The sequence below is a fragment of the Pagrus major genome, chromosome 7 (genome assembly GCF_040436345.1).
Source record: "Pagrus major chromosome 7, Pma_NU_1.0".
Classification (NCBI taxonomy): Eukaryota; Metazoa; Chordata; class Actinopteri; order Spariformes; family Sparidae; genus Pagrus; species Pagrus major.
The window spans coordinates 2,599,799-2,616,890 of record NC_133221.1 but is presented as its reverse complement, the minus strand read 5'-3'; the positions used below and the strand labels follow the sequence as shown (position 1 = coordinate 2,616,890).

The 17,092-nt window shown below is 39.6% G+C and overlaps 1 protein-coding gene across 2 annotated transcripts; it reads left to right on the top strand.

Annotated features, from left to right (window-relative positions):
• The first annotated feature begins 1,613 nt into the window (after nucleotides 1–1,613).
• mapre1b (microtubule-associated protein, RP/EB family, member 1b) lies at nucleotides 1,614–14,259 on the top strand. Of its 2 annotated transcripts, none has more exons than XM_073470080.1 (7): nucleotides 1,614–1,788; nucleotides 4,189–4,319; nucleotides 6,469–6,614; nucleotides 10,481–10,682; nucleotides 10,812–10,921; nucleotides 11,066–11,218; nucleotides 11,837–14,259. In XM_073470080.1, the coding sequence occupies exons 2-7, from the start codon at nucleotides 4,199–4,201 to the stop codon at nucleotides 11,879–11,881; spliced, it is 777 nt and encodes a 258-aa protein (XP_073326181.1). In that variant the 5' UTR covers nucleotides 1,614–1,788; nucleotides 4,189–4,198; the 3' UTR covers nucleotides 11,882–14,259. The 2 variants fall into 2 exon arrangements, with proteins under 2 accessions (XP_073326181.1, XP_073326182.1); XM_073470081.1 differs by having other exon boundaries at nucleotides 1,698–1,788; nucleotides 4,186–4,319; nucleotides 11,837–14,064.
• Nucleotides 14,260–17,092: the final 2,833 nt, after the last annotated feature.

Below are 17,092 nucleotides of genomic sequence, written 5' to 3'. Positions count from 1 at the left end.
TTGTCCAAGTGACTGAATGAAAATGAGAGAATTTCTTCACTCGTTGACAAGATCAATAAAAGAAATGAGAACTCTGATCCAAAAGATGACCTGTTTATTTTATTTGTGTCAAACACAGCAGCAATTAAACCTTAATGTGTAAAAAAAGAGATACACACAAAATATAACTGAACGTTCAACTGAATAAAAATGATAAACTAAATACCTGATTCAAAGTATATTTTCTGTGTACAGCCATGCCAACAATCCCTAAATCACCCCGTCAGTCAGTCTACAGGGGTTTTTTTTTTTGTAAAAACACAATTCATTAAAAAGACTGACAGTCCTAAATTGTCTAACATTTGACCGTAAGGCCACACTGGGGCTATCATGAATAAAATATAAAATGTGTGTGCGAACAATGAAATACAAGTTAAAATGCTCTCCTGGTATAGACGACAGAAACCTCCTGAATAACTGATATAAAATATATCTCCTTTTATGTCATTGCTAACACAATGTATGATACTCATAGCATAAAATAAATGACCGGGAAAAGGTCTTTCTGGCCGTATTGTTCACTACATACATCACTACACGTCATTAATTTGTTTATTCCTGCATTTTTCCTGAGGACATTAAACTCAATGTTGTTTTTGTTTTTTTATTCCTTTCTTTTTTAATTTTGTTTTAATTAATTAGCAATCATAATGTTAACATTAACTGCAGATTAATAATAGATAATTCCAGGGATTATAGCACATACATAAATCATAAATCAGTTCATAAAGATGTTGTATAAGGCACACAGGTTAAATTGAGCATTTAATTGATGTTATGTATTGGTTGGCTTCGTTTTCAGAATTTCGAATGGAGAGTTTTGATGTATGAATATGTGATTTTGCAAGTAATATGATCAAACTGATGATGTAGGGTTGATCTGTTTTGGTAGAGGAGTAAGTAAAGAATACATTTATTTTGTTATTGTTATTATTTTATTTATTTACAAACTCATTTTCATACGAGAGGGAAAATTCAGCATCAATGTGACGGAAACTGCAGATATCGTGCCAAAACACACACTAGTGGGGAATATATCATAATAAATAAATCTAAATATTCTTTTTTTTCCCTGAACACCTCAGTGAACATATACAAGTAGGGAAATCAACAGTTTGCTTTAGAAACATAAGTATATGCATTAAAACTTATAAATATTATTATAAATACAACATTTATACATGAAATAAAATAAATTAAAATCAAAAGTACTTAAAAGACACAACACCTGGGTGGTTGAAGGGGAAAAAAGACATGTATGCTTATTGTTTTATTCTATAGAGGAGGATACCTTCAGTGAATCTGAGGAACAAAGACATGGCTTCATGTCGTCATCATCAGTTTTGTATTGTTTACATTCATTTTTAAAAAGGTCATGGAGGATTTGTTGTTGTTCCATTTGTATTTATGTTTATGATATTTACCCAGTAATAAATATAAATATTATATTCTTTTTTTATTTTATTTTTTATCTTCTATTCATTTCCGCTCCGCTTCCGGTTTTTTTTACATTTTACGTCTCTCGCCGTCGTCACGTTTAGGCGTTACCCGTTACGTCCTGACGTCATCAAATCGGTTCTTCCGCTGCCGGTAGAGTGAACGTGAACTGCCGAGAAGGAGCGAAGAGAAAAAGCAGAAGTGGCGATAACGTCGAAACAATTACAGATAGGCTTCGTATGACAGAGAGCTACCGCTGAGAAAAATAAGTCATCGTGTCCGAGAGAAGTGTGAAAGCCAAATCCAATCAAGGTAGGTTTCAAAACACGGTGTCATTTATTAGCCGGCATGTGAAACGGCGGAGGCTAAGCGCCGTTAGCTGCGATGAAGCTAACGAGCCTGTGACTCGCGCGAACGGAACCGGGATCCAGAGTTAACCGACGCTAGCGAGGCGCTCGGGGTAGGCCACTTCCTTCAACGCCGGTTCACGTGTGGACAAAGCAGGTGCCTTCAAAATCCAACACTCGCAATGTGTCGAATTAACCGTTACGAGCTAATTTAAGCTAGCGGGGCTGTCGGTGATTTTCAGGGCGGGGAAAACGTCCCGATGTCTGGTGAACTGGCTCACATTAGCCGATGCTCGTGTTCAGCCAGCGACATAAATGTAGCCAACGCTACTCGCATCTTGGTCGCCAATGTACGTTTATTGTCCGCTAATTTTACTAAATTGACAGATGGTAGCTTGCTAGGTAACTGCTCATACAGTCTGTCGGGTAGCCGTATATGGCTAAGCTAAGCTATTTAGGGAGCTAACACAAGTTGCCTGCCAGTTGGCTCGCTGTCGCTACCGTTAGCTTGACAAGTTTCTCAGCTGGGCCCTGTTGCTTTGAGCTAACTGTTACCTGTTAGCTCCGACTCACGGTTATCTGTCTGTATGTGCCGATAATGTTCTGGACTAATCTTTTAGTCAAGCAAATTACAAAAAAAATGTGATCTGAGCTTTATTTGAGGTCGTCATGTTGCCTCTGAAACCTCAACATGAATAATATTACAACGATCTGACACAGAGAAAACATACAGTTATACCATTTGAGATGCAGGAAGAGTGTACTAATTGGTCATTTTTACATGAAAAAATAACTAAGACGATTAGTGAAATGAACGATATTAACAATCGTTTTAGCTCTATGAAGTTAAGCAGTAATGTCAGTTAGAGACCTGCACTTCATTGTGAATTGATGGGCCTGTCAGTGCAGAACAGCTGAAATTCAGTGTTCACAGAAGTCCTGTAGAAGCTAGTAGTTGGCCATTGAATTATTATTATTATTAGAGATGTTAATGATCAATTAATCGCTGTTAACCGATTAAGTAATTTTTTTTAAGTTGTGTGTGTGTGTGTGTGTGTGTGTATGTGTGTATATATATATATATATATATATATGTATATATATATATATATATATATATATGTATATATATGTATATATATGTATATATATATGTATATGTATATATATATATGTATATGTATATATATATATGTATATGTATATATATATATATATATGTATATGTATGTATATGTGTCAATAGCAGGTAAAAGAACAAGATTTTTATTTCATGAATAGGCAACAAAACCTGCGTTAAGCATCACTTGATATGAAGGTTACTCACATGATTGAATATTTTTACTAACACATGACAGAATTATCTCTCCTTTAGCTTCAGAATAATCTCCCGGGATCAGATTTTACACATCCAAAGACCATAGTTGGCTCCACGTGAAGTAAAGCCTGCAGCTACTACTGTCATCTGGCCTGACCTGGACATGAGGCCCAGCAGGGACTGTGCGAGCTGACACTTGTAATTGATTATAGTGCTGCAATCAGCCATCAAAATATGACTGTTGTTTAGTTAGTAGCATTTAAATACATTTAATTTTATTTTATTGTTTTGGATGCCAGCATATTTTAGGGTGCCTACAATCTTGTCTTCATTGTGAAGTGCCATGTTGATAGATGGGTGTTGCAACACTCTCCATGTCACAAAGTAAGAGGCTGGGCTGCAGGAAAATCCCAAATAAGAGGATAACAATAATTCTTGATGCCTTGTGCATTAGTGTATTGGGTTAATACATAATTTAAGCATAGAATGGCAGCAATTAACTGGTTCCAACTTTTCAAATATGAACATTTGCTGTCTTTTGTTAGTCTTGCATGATATTGAACTGAACGCTTTAGGGTTCTGGCCTGTTGATCGGACAAAACAAAAAAAAATAATATGAGGGTGTAAACTTTGGATGTTAAACATTTTGTTGGGCATGTTTTATACAGTTATCTGAAATTTTGCAAACCAAATAATCAAGAATTTACATAGTTGCAGCCTCACTGTTACAAAACAAACAAAAAAAAGGGTAAATTATGCATTATTAGAAAATTATCTTAGAATTGACTTGAACAGAAGTAACTGTCAACTAATCAACACAGTTCCTATGTGTGTCTGTGCATAAGGCGGGTCTTGGTCATGTTAATCCAGTTTGTAGTGAAAAATGCCTCATAATGATGACGCAGCATTGATGATATAAAGGAACTGTCTCCCAGCAGCTCTGTGCTGGTATGTTTTATCTGTGACCAGTTGGATCGTCTGCTCTAAAAGACACTCAGACAGATAAATAAGTCATCATGTAAATGTTTCTCTCCTCTGTGTCAGCAGGTGACCGACAATGGCTGTGAACGTGTACTCGACCTCAGTGACCAGTGACAACTTAAGTCGTCATGACATGTTGGTGTGGATCAATGAGTCTCTACAGATGAACCTCACCAAGATAGAAATGTTGTGTACAGGTAACACATTAGTTCACTTTTTGAAATCTTTCTTTTATTGTGTGAGGACCAGGCGTGTTTCGTTAACAGACAGTTGTCAGATCTTCTGAAACAGTTCCAGGATGAGTGTTCACATTGGAAATAGAGCTGTGATCATGCATGATGATATCTTGCATGACTGTGTGACCTCACTGGTGTTGTGGAACAATAGGCCAGCCGTCACCGATGCTGAATATGTTGACGATGTGAGAGTAGAACATTGAAGTGTTTTTATATATATAACATGATCCAATGAAACACATTCTTGTAGGCTGAAGCTTTGTTTCGTCAAAGAAACATTTGGAAAAAATTTGCACAAAAAGTAACAATTTAAAAGTTTCAAAACTTTCATATCAGGGTGCCCAATCTACCTTTTGTCCACCTGCCAGTAGGGTACCGAATGATCAGATTTTACCAGCCACCTTTTTTGGAGGCGGATACCAATATTAGGGAGTACAAAACTCGTCCGATATACACACAGTTTTTGCAGTGATCCCTCAAATGTGGTTATCAAACACTGGTGACAGAGATCTGTAATCGAGCCAGGATATTTTAGAGTTATCTTTATAGTCAAAAATGAAACTATAAACTTCACAAGGATTTTAATAATTGTAAATCACCCCAAGCATTTTTTTCCGCATAATAATCTCTGAGGAAAAGATTTTGACATTGAGCAACATGTACGCCGATACCGATGTATTTGTGATCGGCCAAAATTGACTGATAATAATGGCCAAAGATGTTTCAGTCAGGTTCAGTTGTCTTAAGTTTGAACTGAGTGCAGTGTACTCAGGTTAACCGTCTTGGAAGTTCTGATTCTTCACACAAAAAAATAAGACGTCCTGATTTTAGGTGTAACTACGTACAATACCAGCCAGACGTCTGAGATGTAACTGGCTGTCAGGACCTCAACCTTCAATTGCTGCCCTTTCAAAGGTGCATAATAAAAATTAATATTTAAATATCCAACAAACAAATAATACATGTAAATAAAATGGAAACATTCGGTATAAAACAAGACAAAATAATTAACATAATTACAATATACATATATACAATACCATCGATTCAGAAAAAGCTTGTAAAACCCCCTTTACTGCCGTTGCTGTCAGACACATCATCTAGCGCAGGTTCAAACGGTTCAGTGGAGGCCAATAGGATTTTTTTTTTTTTTTTGCCTAAAGCTTATGAACAGTTAATATCCTTCACTTCTTTGTTTCACACCCATCTGCCTGTGCATGCTTGTGTTGTACGTCTGCATATTGTCTGTGCGGCTTGTTAACATCTGTCCTCCAGTTTTGTGTGTATAATTAAAAGGCGTGTCAGAACGGTGCATGAAGGCACAGGTTGTTTTAATCTCTGGTGGACAGATATATTAGTCAGCTGGATTTTCATCTGCAGTTCAAGAGTTCAGGTCGAAATAAGATACTCTTCCACTTTTTGTACTGGACAAAGCAATATAAAAAGTGCCTACAGCCAGGATCTTCTGTATTTTAGAGATACTGAGTGATGCACTTATTTTATTTGATAGAAAATGAGTTACGAGTTTGTAAAGCATCCAGGTGCATCTTGGTATTGTGAGCACTGCACTGTAGTGTTGTCACGATGCTGGAATTTCAGTATTCGATATTATACCTTGAAAAAAAATCGATGTTCATTAACAGAAGGAAGAATTGACACAACATTGTCGGCATAAAATATAACAAGGTTGTGTACTCTGCGTTGAGCACAACAGCATCTAAGGTAATTGACTTGTGGAGGAGGCAGGGTTATGTTGGCACTGCGGCGGTGCATGTGTCAACTCGCTGTCCGAAGAGAGTGAGAAAGCGCAGCTGGTGCTGTCGTATCGATACTGCAGAAAATAAGCATCTGAGAAATTCAGAATCTATGAGTTTCAAAAATTGATATTTTTGAAAACCCTACTATGCAACAAATCTAAAACGTGACGAGACGAAGGTCGTGTCTGGGTAATATTGTAGAAAGAAGTGGGCACGGATTGGGGCTCACTCTACATGTTGTATTTGTTCTTCCATGGATTTTGAACATGCAGCACACACTCAGTCCTTGTACTGATTTTGATTATGTCAGAAATAAGAGGACTTGTTTTTCTGGGTCATTTTCTTTTGTCCAGGTGCTGCCTACTGCCAGTTCATGGACATGCTGTTTCCCTCTTGTGTGCCTCTGAAGAAAGTAAAATTCGGTGCCAAGCTGGAGCATGAATACATCCATAACTTCAAGCTTCTGCAGGTTTCCTTCAAAAAGATGGGAGTCGACAAAGTAAGTAACAGTAACAAGTCTCACCTACTGCACACGCATCAGCTTCATATTACGTGGTGTGCTCCCTACGTACGTTCAGATGAACTGATAATATATGAAGCAATTCCTGATATTGGAGGGCACTTCTGGGTGTTGATTATATGCTTAGAAACCTGCATGTTGTCTCATTTCCCTTCTGTGGTATTTGAAAAGAATCTGCACAGCTGAGATGATGGAACATAATCTGATATTTTGAAAAGGAGTCGATTGCTCTTCATCTCACATTATACCTCAGCACTCAGCAATATCACTTTAACACTGTGTCCTAACCGCATGCAATGCAAGTGTCGGCGACAAGATCAGCTTGATTTCATTGTTTCCTGTTCAAGTGTCCTAACTGGCTGCAAGAGACTCTGAGCAGCGTGACATTTTGAGCCCAACACCCTGTTTCTATTTTCATTCGGTCGATCGCGTTGAAAGCAGACGAGGAACAGCTGACAGTTGAAATTTAATTTTTTATACAATACTGCTCCTTTTTTACTACAAAAACATAAATAAGATGCCAGCTGGCTGGAGGGAGAGCTTAAAGTTTCTGCTAAGAAAACACACCATCTCTATTTGCTGTTGGCTATATTGTTTTTCATTTCCAATTTCCAAGTAAAATCTAAATATCACAATATAAAATGTTTGTTTTCAGTTTGAAAATTACAAATGTGGGAAGACATGCCATCTCTGCAAACTTGCTCACCTTTTACTTGAGTTGTTAGACCTGCAGTCTGATCTCCAGTGCACATCTGATCGGCATATTAAATAGATTCAATGTCATCATGTCGCATCTGACGCTCACATACAGTTAGAACATGATGTGAAATGCTGCTGACTGCTAGCAAGAACGCCATCACACGAAAACACCTACAAACAAACCTTCCAACAATAGATGACTAAACTCCCAGCGTCACTGAAATGACTTACTACAATATTATCAATATAAAAAATACTGCAAAATACTGACTACACGTGTTCCTATAAGTTCTACATACATTGAAAAACGCTGTTTGTTTACAAGTACTGTGTTGCCCATGTCAACCCACTCTTTGTGAAAATATAAATTAAAATAAAAAGAATGAATCTGCACACAGAAATGTCTAAATCTGACGCAGGCTTCACAATAAAAACCTTGCAGTGGTTGGCTGATGAAAATCTTTTAATCCTGAGAGGCTGCAGGAAGTGTTTGGATTACATGAACAGCAGCAGACTTTTTTTTTTGTTTGTTTTTAACAGCCGTTATCAGAAGCACTGAAAATGAGTGGACATTAATCATGTTGTCTGCATCACTCAACCCGCCCTCTCTCTCCTGTGGTGGGGAAAACACTGAAGCTGTATTTATGATACCACCCTCTGTCCTAACACTCTGTCAGTGTAAATAATAATTATCTCTACAGTGACACCAAATATTTCAAAGTCCAGAGTTTTGAAATTGAAACTGCGACACAGCCCTGCTACCTCAAGAAGAGGAAACTGAATGTTTTGTCCTGTGACCACTCGGGTTGGTTGTTGGATCAGAGTATCATAAAATGTTTTGAGAGTGACCTCACCGTCATTCCTTACTGCTGCTTCTCATGCAAACTCCATCATTGTCTCCTCTCGGCCAGCTGAGCTGCCTCTGCTGATCTGCTCATTAGTCATTTTGCTCAGCACTGTGTTACCTCATCTGTCACTCTTTGGATATTATGTACTATCAAAAAGGAATGAAACGCCATTTTACACGTTGAATAATTCTGTGTTTTATACATCTTTCTCAGACCTTTAATGCCCCAGTGCACTTGTTGTGTTTTAGCTGACCTATCAGAGGCTTTGAGACATATTTGTAATTGATTTAAGGAAATTATTGTAGATCTGGACACTTCATAAAGTCTTGCTATTGTCAGAAGGTGCACACAGATTATAAAAGGCAGGGCAGCTTAGTCATCGTTTGTTTTCAGACTGAACACGCAGCAGCCTGCAGGACTATTGACAAAGCTGCCATAATTTATTCATGGCTCCACTTCCTTCCTGCCGTCCATTTGTTTTACCTCATTACTGCAGATCTGTGCTGTTTGAAAGGCCTGGACATTGTTTCATCTCATAGATCGATGTAACGGATACTTAACCTGTAGAGCACATCAGTGTATTCATGGCTGTGCAGGGTTATAATCCCAGGCATTGTCTGCTTTGTGGACGGTCGTGCTTTGTGTGTGTGTATTGTTTGATGATGTCAGCTTCCTCTGTCGCTGAGTAGAGATACGGCCGAGTGTTTCTCACTGACTTCTGTTTTTGTTTCACTGCTGCTCTCTGTCTTTTACTGTGGCTTAGATTCTGGTCAGCTCTGTGTTGAATGTACGTACCAGAACTGAGGAAATTTTTTGGCCATTTAACAAAAATCTTTTCTGGGCGTAGCGTCCTATACAATACAGTCCAGACATGGCTGGTTCATAATGTATTCCAGCAGGTTAGTAGCTGCTCTTTGACTCAGAGACAGAGTGACCGTGACATTTAACAGCTTCCTCTTCCTGTTTGATACTTCTGTGATTGCTTTCTTTAGTATTGATGTGTCTGTAATGAAGCGGCACCTTGTTTCTATTTCTTTTTGTTCTTTAAGGGTTTTCGTTGGTATCAGATTATTTTTTTGATAATACCTAACCATATATATACCAGAACTGAGGTATCAGGGCTCAACACTAGGCATGGGACGATATGATAAATCGAGTCTCCAATATAGGACCTTACGTCAGCAAGCTAGACAGATTTTTTTTTTTCCAATATCTGCAATAAAATCTTTTATCGCTCCATCCCAACTCGACACTAATTTTTAAAAGTGGTTGCAAGGCTGACGACCAAGCATCCGCTTTGGGTTGATAAAAACTGAACATGGTTGCTGGTGTTAGCGTCTTATCTTTTGAGGAACTAATATACTGTGCACTTACACGGCAGAGTCCAAAAGTCTGAGACCGCATTAAAAACCTCTTTGTTGTCACGTAAACCTGGAAATAATCAGAAATTCAATGACAGAAGTCAAATTGTTCTGAGCGAAGTGAAGCTTTCTCAGAGTCATATCACGACTATACAAATCAGTGTAGGTTGAGTGTCGGCGTAGTCTAGTGTGTATCCACAGCAAATGCCAAAGTGAGCACACCCTCAGAAGATCAATACATTAAACTCAGTTTCCTGAGAGATGGAAAAGAAACTTAATAACAGATACAGAATTTATTTAAGTCGTCCTGTCAGAAGAAGACTGTTGTGGTGTCTCCGATGACGAAGAACAGTTTCTAAACCACTTCTCAGGAAGGAGAAACAAGGAAAACCCCTTGTGGTGGGCTAAGAGATACCAGAATCTCACAGTGATGATGAATCCCAGTGATGGATTAGTGTCGGCAACAGAAGGGTGAATGTAAGGAGTCGACCAGGGGAGAAACTGACACCACAGTGTTTCAAACCCACAGTGAAACGTGGTGGTGGGAAGATTCAAGTCCGGGGCTGTTTTCAGACTCCTGCACAGGACCGACTCCACCCTGACCGAGGGGAAGCACCACTCCACTCTTCAGAGACGTGCTCCACCCTCTGGTTTGATGTTTGTGGAGGAGGATTCATACTGCAGCAGGATAATGAGCCCAAACACCTCCGAGCTTTGACACAACTGGGGCTGGGATAACATGAGTCAGCAGGTTTTACACTAACTTGTGGAGTCCATGCCAGCTGCCCAATACTTCAACTTTTCACTCATGTTTAAGCTGATATCATTTGACATTTGAAAAAAAGAAAGTATTTTAACAGACTATCCCGACAGAGAAACGACAGCTCAGGTAACTTGAAGCGAGCAGGTTCTGATTCTCTTTTCTTTTTCCTTTCAGATCATTCCAGTAGACAAACTGGTGAAGGGGAAGTTCCAGGACAACTTTGAGTTTGTCCAGTGGTTTAAGAAGTTCTTCGATGCCAACTACGATGGGAAGGAGTACGACCCTGTGGAGGCGAGGCAGGGCCAGGACGCCATGCCCACACCCAACTCTGCCATGTCGGCTCTCAACAAACCCCCTAAAAAGGCCTTCAGTCAAGGTCCGAGTTCTGGTTGGTCAAACAGTTTAAAATGATGTTGGATCAGGAACGTGGTTAGAAAGTGCTGGTGGGTTCCTTCAGTGTGAAGGTTTGTCTGTTGTTAATAACCTCGTGTTCTTGTCTCTTCAGCTCCTCAGAGGCCACCTGTTGCTAAGGTAGCACCAAAGGTGGCTAACGTCAGCGCGAGGAAGCCCGGGATGGGCGGAGGCGATGAGGAGAGGGTGGAGCTCCTGAATGAGGTCAGCACACCACACAAAGATCTCCAGCTCACTATTGAGAAGTGAAATAACTTGTTAGTTAAGAGTGTTGAAAGAGGATACATAAAGAGTCACCTGGAAAAAATCCAACAAGTCTTAATGTTCTTTTGGCCGGTTTTTCCACAGGTGGAGATGCTGAAATCTACCATTCAGGACATGGAGAAGGAGAGAGACTTTTATTTTGGTAAGCTGCGGAACATTGAGCTGATTTGCCAGGAGAAGGAAGGAGAGGGCGACCCCACACTGCAGAGGATCATCGACATCCTCTACGCCACAGACGTGAGTTCACCTGCTTTTATGAAGCTGCTTTTCCCAGTTAAAGGTGGAGTTGGTGTGTCGGGGCCTGTCAAGACCTGACGAGATATGATTTCTCATTAAAAACTACGGCGAGCAGCTGTTTTAGGGAAAGACTTGAAAAAATGATACATGAAATATGACATATGTCTTAAGTAGGAGCAGATGGGTTTGGGGCTGGTGGGAATATGTCTGGAGTAACACATTGTTGATTTTTAGTCTTTTCCTGTGATTTAATGACAGTAAAAACATAAAACCTCCCCAGCCTTGTTGTTTAAAATGTCCTCTGTGAAGCGGTGTGTTATATTATGAGCTCAGCACCAGATTAAAGCCCATTTGCTCTGCTGTCAACAACTGCTGATGCCGGCGTAAATTCCTGCAGAGGAATGGCATGCAGCTCGCTCACTGAGGCTCAGAGCTTTCAGTGGCACTTTGTTCTGCAGGCGACATGTAACGTTCCAGTTGAATATACATGTTGACTGTGGCCTTTTCCCGATTCTGACAAATTATTGTGTGTAGTGTAGATTTTATCCTCAAATATAAACGTGTTGTGTCTGCTGCTGTTCATTCACATCTCACATCTCTCTCCGTCTGTCTCTCCAGGAGGGTTTCGTTATACCGGATGCCGAGGAGCAGGAGGAGTTTTAATATTCAAGACTGCAAGCAACTTTTCACTTAGATGCGCTGGTCTACAAACCCACCTCGAGATCCTTCCTCAACACGGCCAGTTTGGTTTTATATCCAACACCAAACTTGATCTCGACTTCTGACCCCCCTTCCCTCCCTACTCGCCTCTCCTGGACCCAAATCCAAACCTACTGGACTTCTTCTTCTTCTTCTTCTAGCCTTCAGCCGCCGTACAGCTCAGCTCCTTCTTTCTTCAGACATCTTTCACCATTAATCAACAAAGCCTCGGTCACTGCCTCTTCTTCTTACACACGTCAGTCTGCGAGAATCCCCCCAACCCAACCCAACCCCACCCCACCCCACCCTCGCCCCTAACCCCAACCTTCCTGAAACCAGATCAAGCAGTACATATCTGGTTTTTGTAATGGACTTGAGTGTGAAAAGCACGGTGATGTTCTCTGTGTGTGTGTGTGTTTGTGTATACTTGAGTGTGTGTGTGCGTGTGTGTGTGGTTGTATGTTTAAACATCAATTTGAAACAAATCAAACATGAAGAACCTCCTCTGAAGACCTGACATTCAGTTCACTGGTCACGTTGTCCCAAACTAACCCCGATTGTTTGTTTTTTGTGTGATGGCACCGCCGCCATTTTGTGCCTCTACTGTTGACACTGAATTTTAATTATTTGGAGGAAGGTGCGTGTACAGAAGTGATGAAAAGAAAAAAAAAACACACATTCCCAACTAGAAGAATTAGTTTTGCATCATTTTCTAACCGAATCTGAAGTCTTTTTGTGTATTTTTGACAGTTTTAGTCTTTAGGCTAACTTCGGACTGTGCTTTTGAAATAGTAAAATTTAACCATCAGATTTTCAGAAGTCCTGCTGACATCATTTGCCAGTCAGATGTAGCTGATATAAGGAAAAATGCAGCCTGTCGACTCCTCACGTCGATGCTAAAGGGCTCAGGGTTTAGTCTGGGACAAGGCACCAGTCGGGTCTTCTCCAATTGTCTCCACCGACGACACCATCCTGATTTTTGTCCTGTTCAGTTTCAGAAGAGCTTTTGTAAATGTATGCTACTGTTTTACCACATGGTCCCTCACCCCCTCCCCCCACACTCCATCTTATTTCTTTTTTTTTTGGTCATGTTTTCAAACCTGTTTTTTGGCACCTGTCAGTCATGCTCTAGACTTTATACATTTGTTTTCTGCTTAAGTTGAGTTTTCCTCACACTCACTGAATGATCACACTGTTGGAAAGATTCTACTTGTGTGCAGAAACTTGTTTTTCCACCCACGACAATAGAGAAAAGGGGTTTCAAATGTCGCAGTCAGCAGATTAGTCGTCTTGTTGCTTACATTTCAGACTTCCTAAATGTGCACTTCCTAATTCCAGCAAAAAGTAGCTCACTCTTCGAGTCGATGCGAGATGTGATCAACATGCCAAGTTTTAGGAAAAAGTGCAAAAACAAAACAAAAAAACATGTCAGAAGAGTCGGCAGTGATTGTTTTGTCCGTTTCTTCTCGGAGCGTCTGTTTTCAGGCACATGCAGTCTTATACCAGTGGCCCTTAATCAGCCCCCCAGCCAATAAAAATGGTTCCCAAAGGGTGGCAAGAGATCCAGACCAGCCTCGTTACAAACACTGTGAGCTGATCAGTGTGTTCACTTCATGTAGCCGACCACAGTCAAGACGACCGTGAATCCTCTGCTCTGATTACTGATGTTGGATTCTGTTTTTTCCAAAGTTGTTAAAAAAAAAAACGTGGGATCAATGAGTCGACGCCCGCCACGACGAAGGCTGATTCCTCTCTGTGAATGCAGGACGGGTGTCTTTCCCCACCTTTATTCCTACTTCCACACCCTAATTGACCAATTTTAATACTAATATTGTGTATTGTGGATCTAATTTGAGACCAGTTTCTCCACTGTACTCTGTAACGATGTCATTCTGACACATTTGTACCTAATTTGAAACGACACCCTCATGTTGATTCCATCCCTGTTACTCGCGACTTGTTATTGGAAAACACTCTATCAATGGCCTTATTCATAAAAATACTTTTTTTCATAAGCAAACATTTTTCATAACTTTTTTTTTTATTATTATTTCACTTTAATGTAAGTCTCTGCTGTTTTGGGGGCGAATGTTTGTACTGTTAGTCATATTTTTTATGTGTTCTGAAAATAAACAACATTGGAGGTATTTTGGACAGAAGCTCGGATGTGTCAGGGTGCAGCGGACCACCTGTCTTCCATCGAACGCTCACGAAGCAAACAAAAACATATTTATGGTGTTTCACGTTCAATTTAATTCAACGATTTCTGGTGAATATTTCTTGTCTTTTCTTTCTTCTTTCTGCAATCTTATGATGTAAATTAAAGGTGAATTGGCTTCGGGGCTGCCGAGTCGAGCATCTTCCTGTTTGGACAAACAGATCAGCTGACGGACCAGCGCTCCGTCGCTGACTCGGTTATTTAGCGTTTAAGCATCGTAGCTACATAATCTGGTGTTTGGCAGAGCTCGCACGTCTTTAACCAACACTGCCATGAGTGGAGGGGTTGAATGTTGCATAAAATCAGAGGGTGCCTGGGTATTAAGTTTTTCTATTTTTAGTAAAACATCTTTAAAAAAAATACGTCTCTACTTCGACGTTTAAGCATTTCTAAATCTAACTTTTTTTTCGGAATGTATGCTTCTTTTTTTTACTCGAGTTTCTTGTATCAAAGCACAGTCGACTTAGTGTGATGTTGTAAAAGTGCAGAAACTTATCTTGTTGTTTTGTCTCTGTGCTCATGAAACTCTTAATACGTGTTGAGTATACGTATACGTGTTGAGAGTTCTGACTGACTTTCAGCTTTAGTTTGAGAGTTTTCACGTCTGGTTCCGATGGAAACTGTCGGACTCGTAGCCAGTTTTTTTGGACAATGCAGCAGAGAAACTATCATACAGACAATTAAACCAGTGAGTTTTGTAAGTTAGTCACCTCTTCAGTCATGTGTTTCAGCTGCTTTAGGCAGAAAGACAAGCTGAATGTGAAGTAATGATCTGATCGAGCATTATCTCTGTCTGCTGATGTCTCACAAGTATTTTCCTGCTTATAAAACTTTATTTAGGTTTATTTCGTGGCCTAAAACTGAGAGACTGTTCATCAAACATTGTTAAAACCTCACATCAAATTAAAGCTGCAAGTCAGAACTTTAACCTCCAGAATAATTCTTTAGTTTCATATCTTAGCTGTTGAAGTTCAGATGCAGCACAACAAAAATTGTAACTGAAATTGATGTGCAAGGTTTCACAAGATGATGCTTAATGTCAGGATGATCTCTGTACATTTTCTTTGCACCACCTAAAACTTACGATTGTGGACGATTTTTGTGTCAGAAAACCGTTTAAACTAAGGTGTTGTAGTGAGTAGAGCTTCTCAACAGGGCTGCAACTAATTAACACTTTAGTTATTGATTGTTCTGCTCAATATTTTCTCAATTAATAGTGTTTCATGTAAAAAATGTCAGTTTCTCAAATCAGAAAGTCCGACCAACAGCCTAAAAACAAAAGATTAATCAATTAGTTGTCAACTATTAAATTAATCGCCAGCTGTTTTGATTTTTAAATTCTTAGATGTGAATATTTTCTGGTGTCTTTCCTCCTCTGTGACGGTGAACTGAATATCTTTAGGTTGGGGACAAAGCAAGACATTTGAGGACGTCAACCTGATCGATATTTTTCTGACATTTTATCGACCAAAAAACAAATCAATTAATATAAAAAATAATCGTTAGAAATTCTGTTTATAATGATAGAAAACAGGAAGAAAAACAGCAAATCATGACATTTTAGAAACTGGAACCAGCAAATGTTTGGCAGTTTTGTCTCGACAGTGACTCAAACAGTTAATCATCATTTTATTTTAGGTGTTCTTCCCAAAATATGTTCACTGAAAGCAGAAACAGAAACTCAGCAGGTTAGTTGAATGCTCTTTACTAACTGCTGATGCTATTTGACTCGAACACTGCTGTTGAACACTGCTGTTGAACAGCTGTCACAGGCCAGATTTCTGCTTTTCATATCCACTCTGTATTGATTAACCAGTTTTTAAAGATATCTTGGGAGTTAGACCGTTAACTTTTGGTCTAACCTGATCGTTTTAATTCTTTAGTTGAGTTAACGGCGAGACAAATCGTAGCACACTGAGGACAGACGCACACTTTGAACACTTCCCCTCTCTGTTTACTGTGAGCCTTCTCAGCGCAGGAAAACTTGAACACTGTAGACAGAAGAGCAACTTCCCTGTTTTCAAGCAGTTTCTGACAGACTGTCGTCGAGCCTCAGTGAAGAAGTGCTTTTTTTCGTTATGCAATGTCAAAGGGGAGCGGACGTCCCCCTTTACATAGTGGCCTCTGTACTGAACCCAGTGCCAATGTAACCTCCTCCCTCCACTAACAGTCTGTTACTGTAATTACTTCCTGTCAAGTGTGATTTGCAGCATGATGAGATCTTTTTCCTTCATTATGTTTGGAGAGGTTCTGACGGTCGCCTGGTTTTTTCCCTGACAGGTCATTGAACGTGTCTCCAGTTGTGTGTCGACTCCTGTCTGGTTTCATGATCGTAGTAAAATGTGTTCTTGTAAGTGTTTCTGAGAAGGACTGTGTGTGGTGGTGGAGAATTAAACTCTGCTGCAAGACTTTTAAAGGAACAGTTCACCCAAAAAGTAAAATTCAGTCATTATATCCTGAACTCCATGCTGATAGAAAGTCAGGTGAAGTCTCGTAGTCCACAGTTCACAGTAAAACAGCGCTGCAGCATTCTGCTCAACAACTGAAGTAGCTGGATACTTGGAAATGGAAAAAACCAAAACCAAAAGAAAAACAAAAAAAGGCTCCAAACAGCGTATCCAAGTTTTCCAGACGCCACGAGATCCCAAATTGTTTGGAAAAGACAACATATAAACTCTTATTAATCTAAAATCATTATTTTAGCTGCTGAGATAAAAAATATCTGACGTAGGTTCACAAACTCGACCGCACATCAAGGATGTAAATAACATCGTCGTTTCTTAAAATTGTGTTTACGTTATTTACACCTATATTTGAGCCTGTAAACGTGATTCAGACCGAGGGTGCTCCAACGCTTTTAGCTTAGCAACTATAGTGAAGATTTTTCAGTCGAGGGTGTAAATGACTTAAAGTTTTAAACACCACGTCTTCCTCGAGATCCCTAACTGATTTGAAAA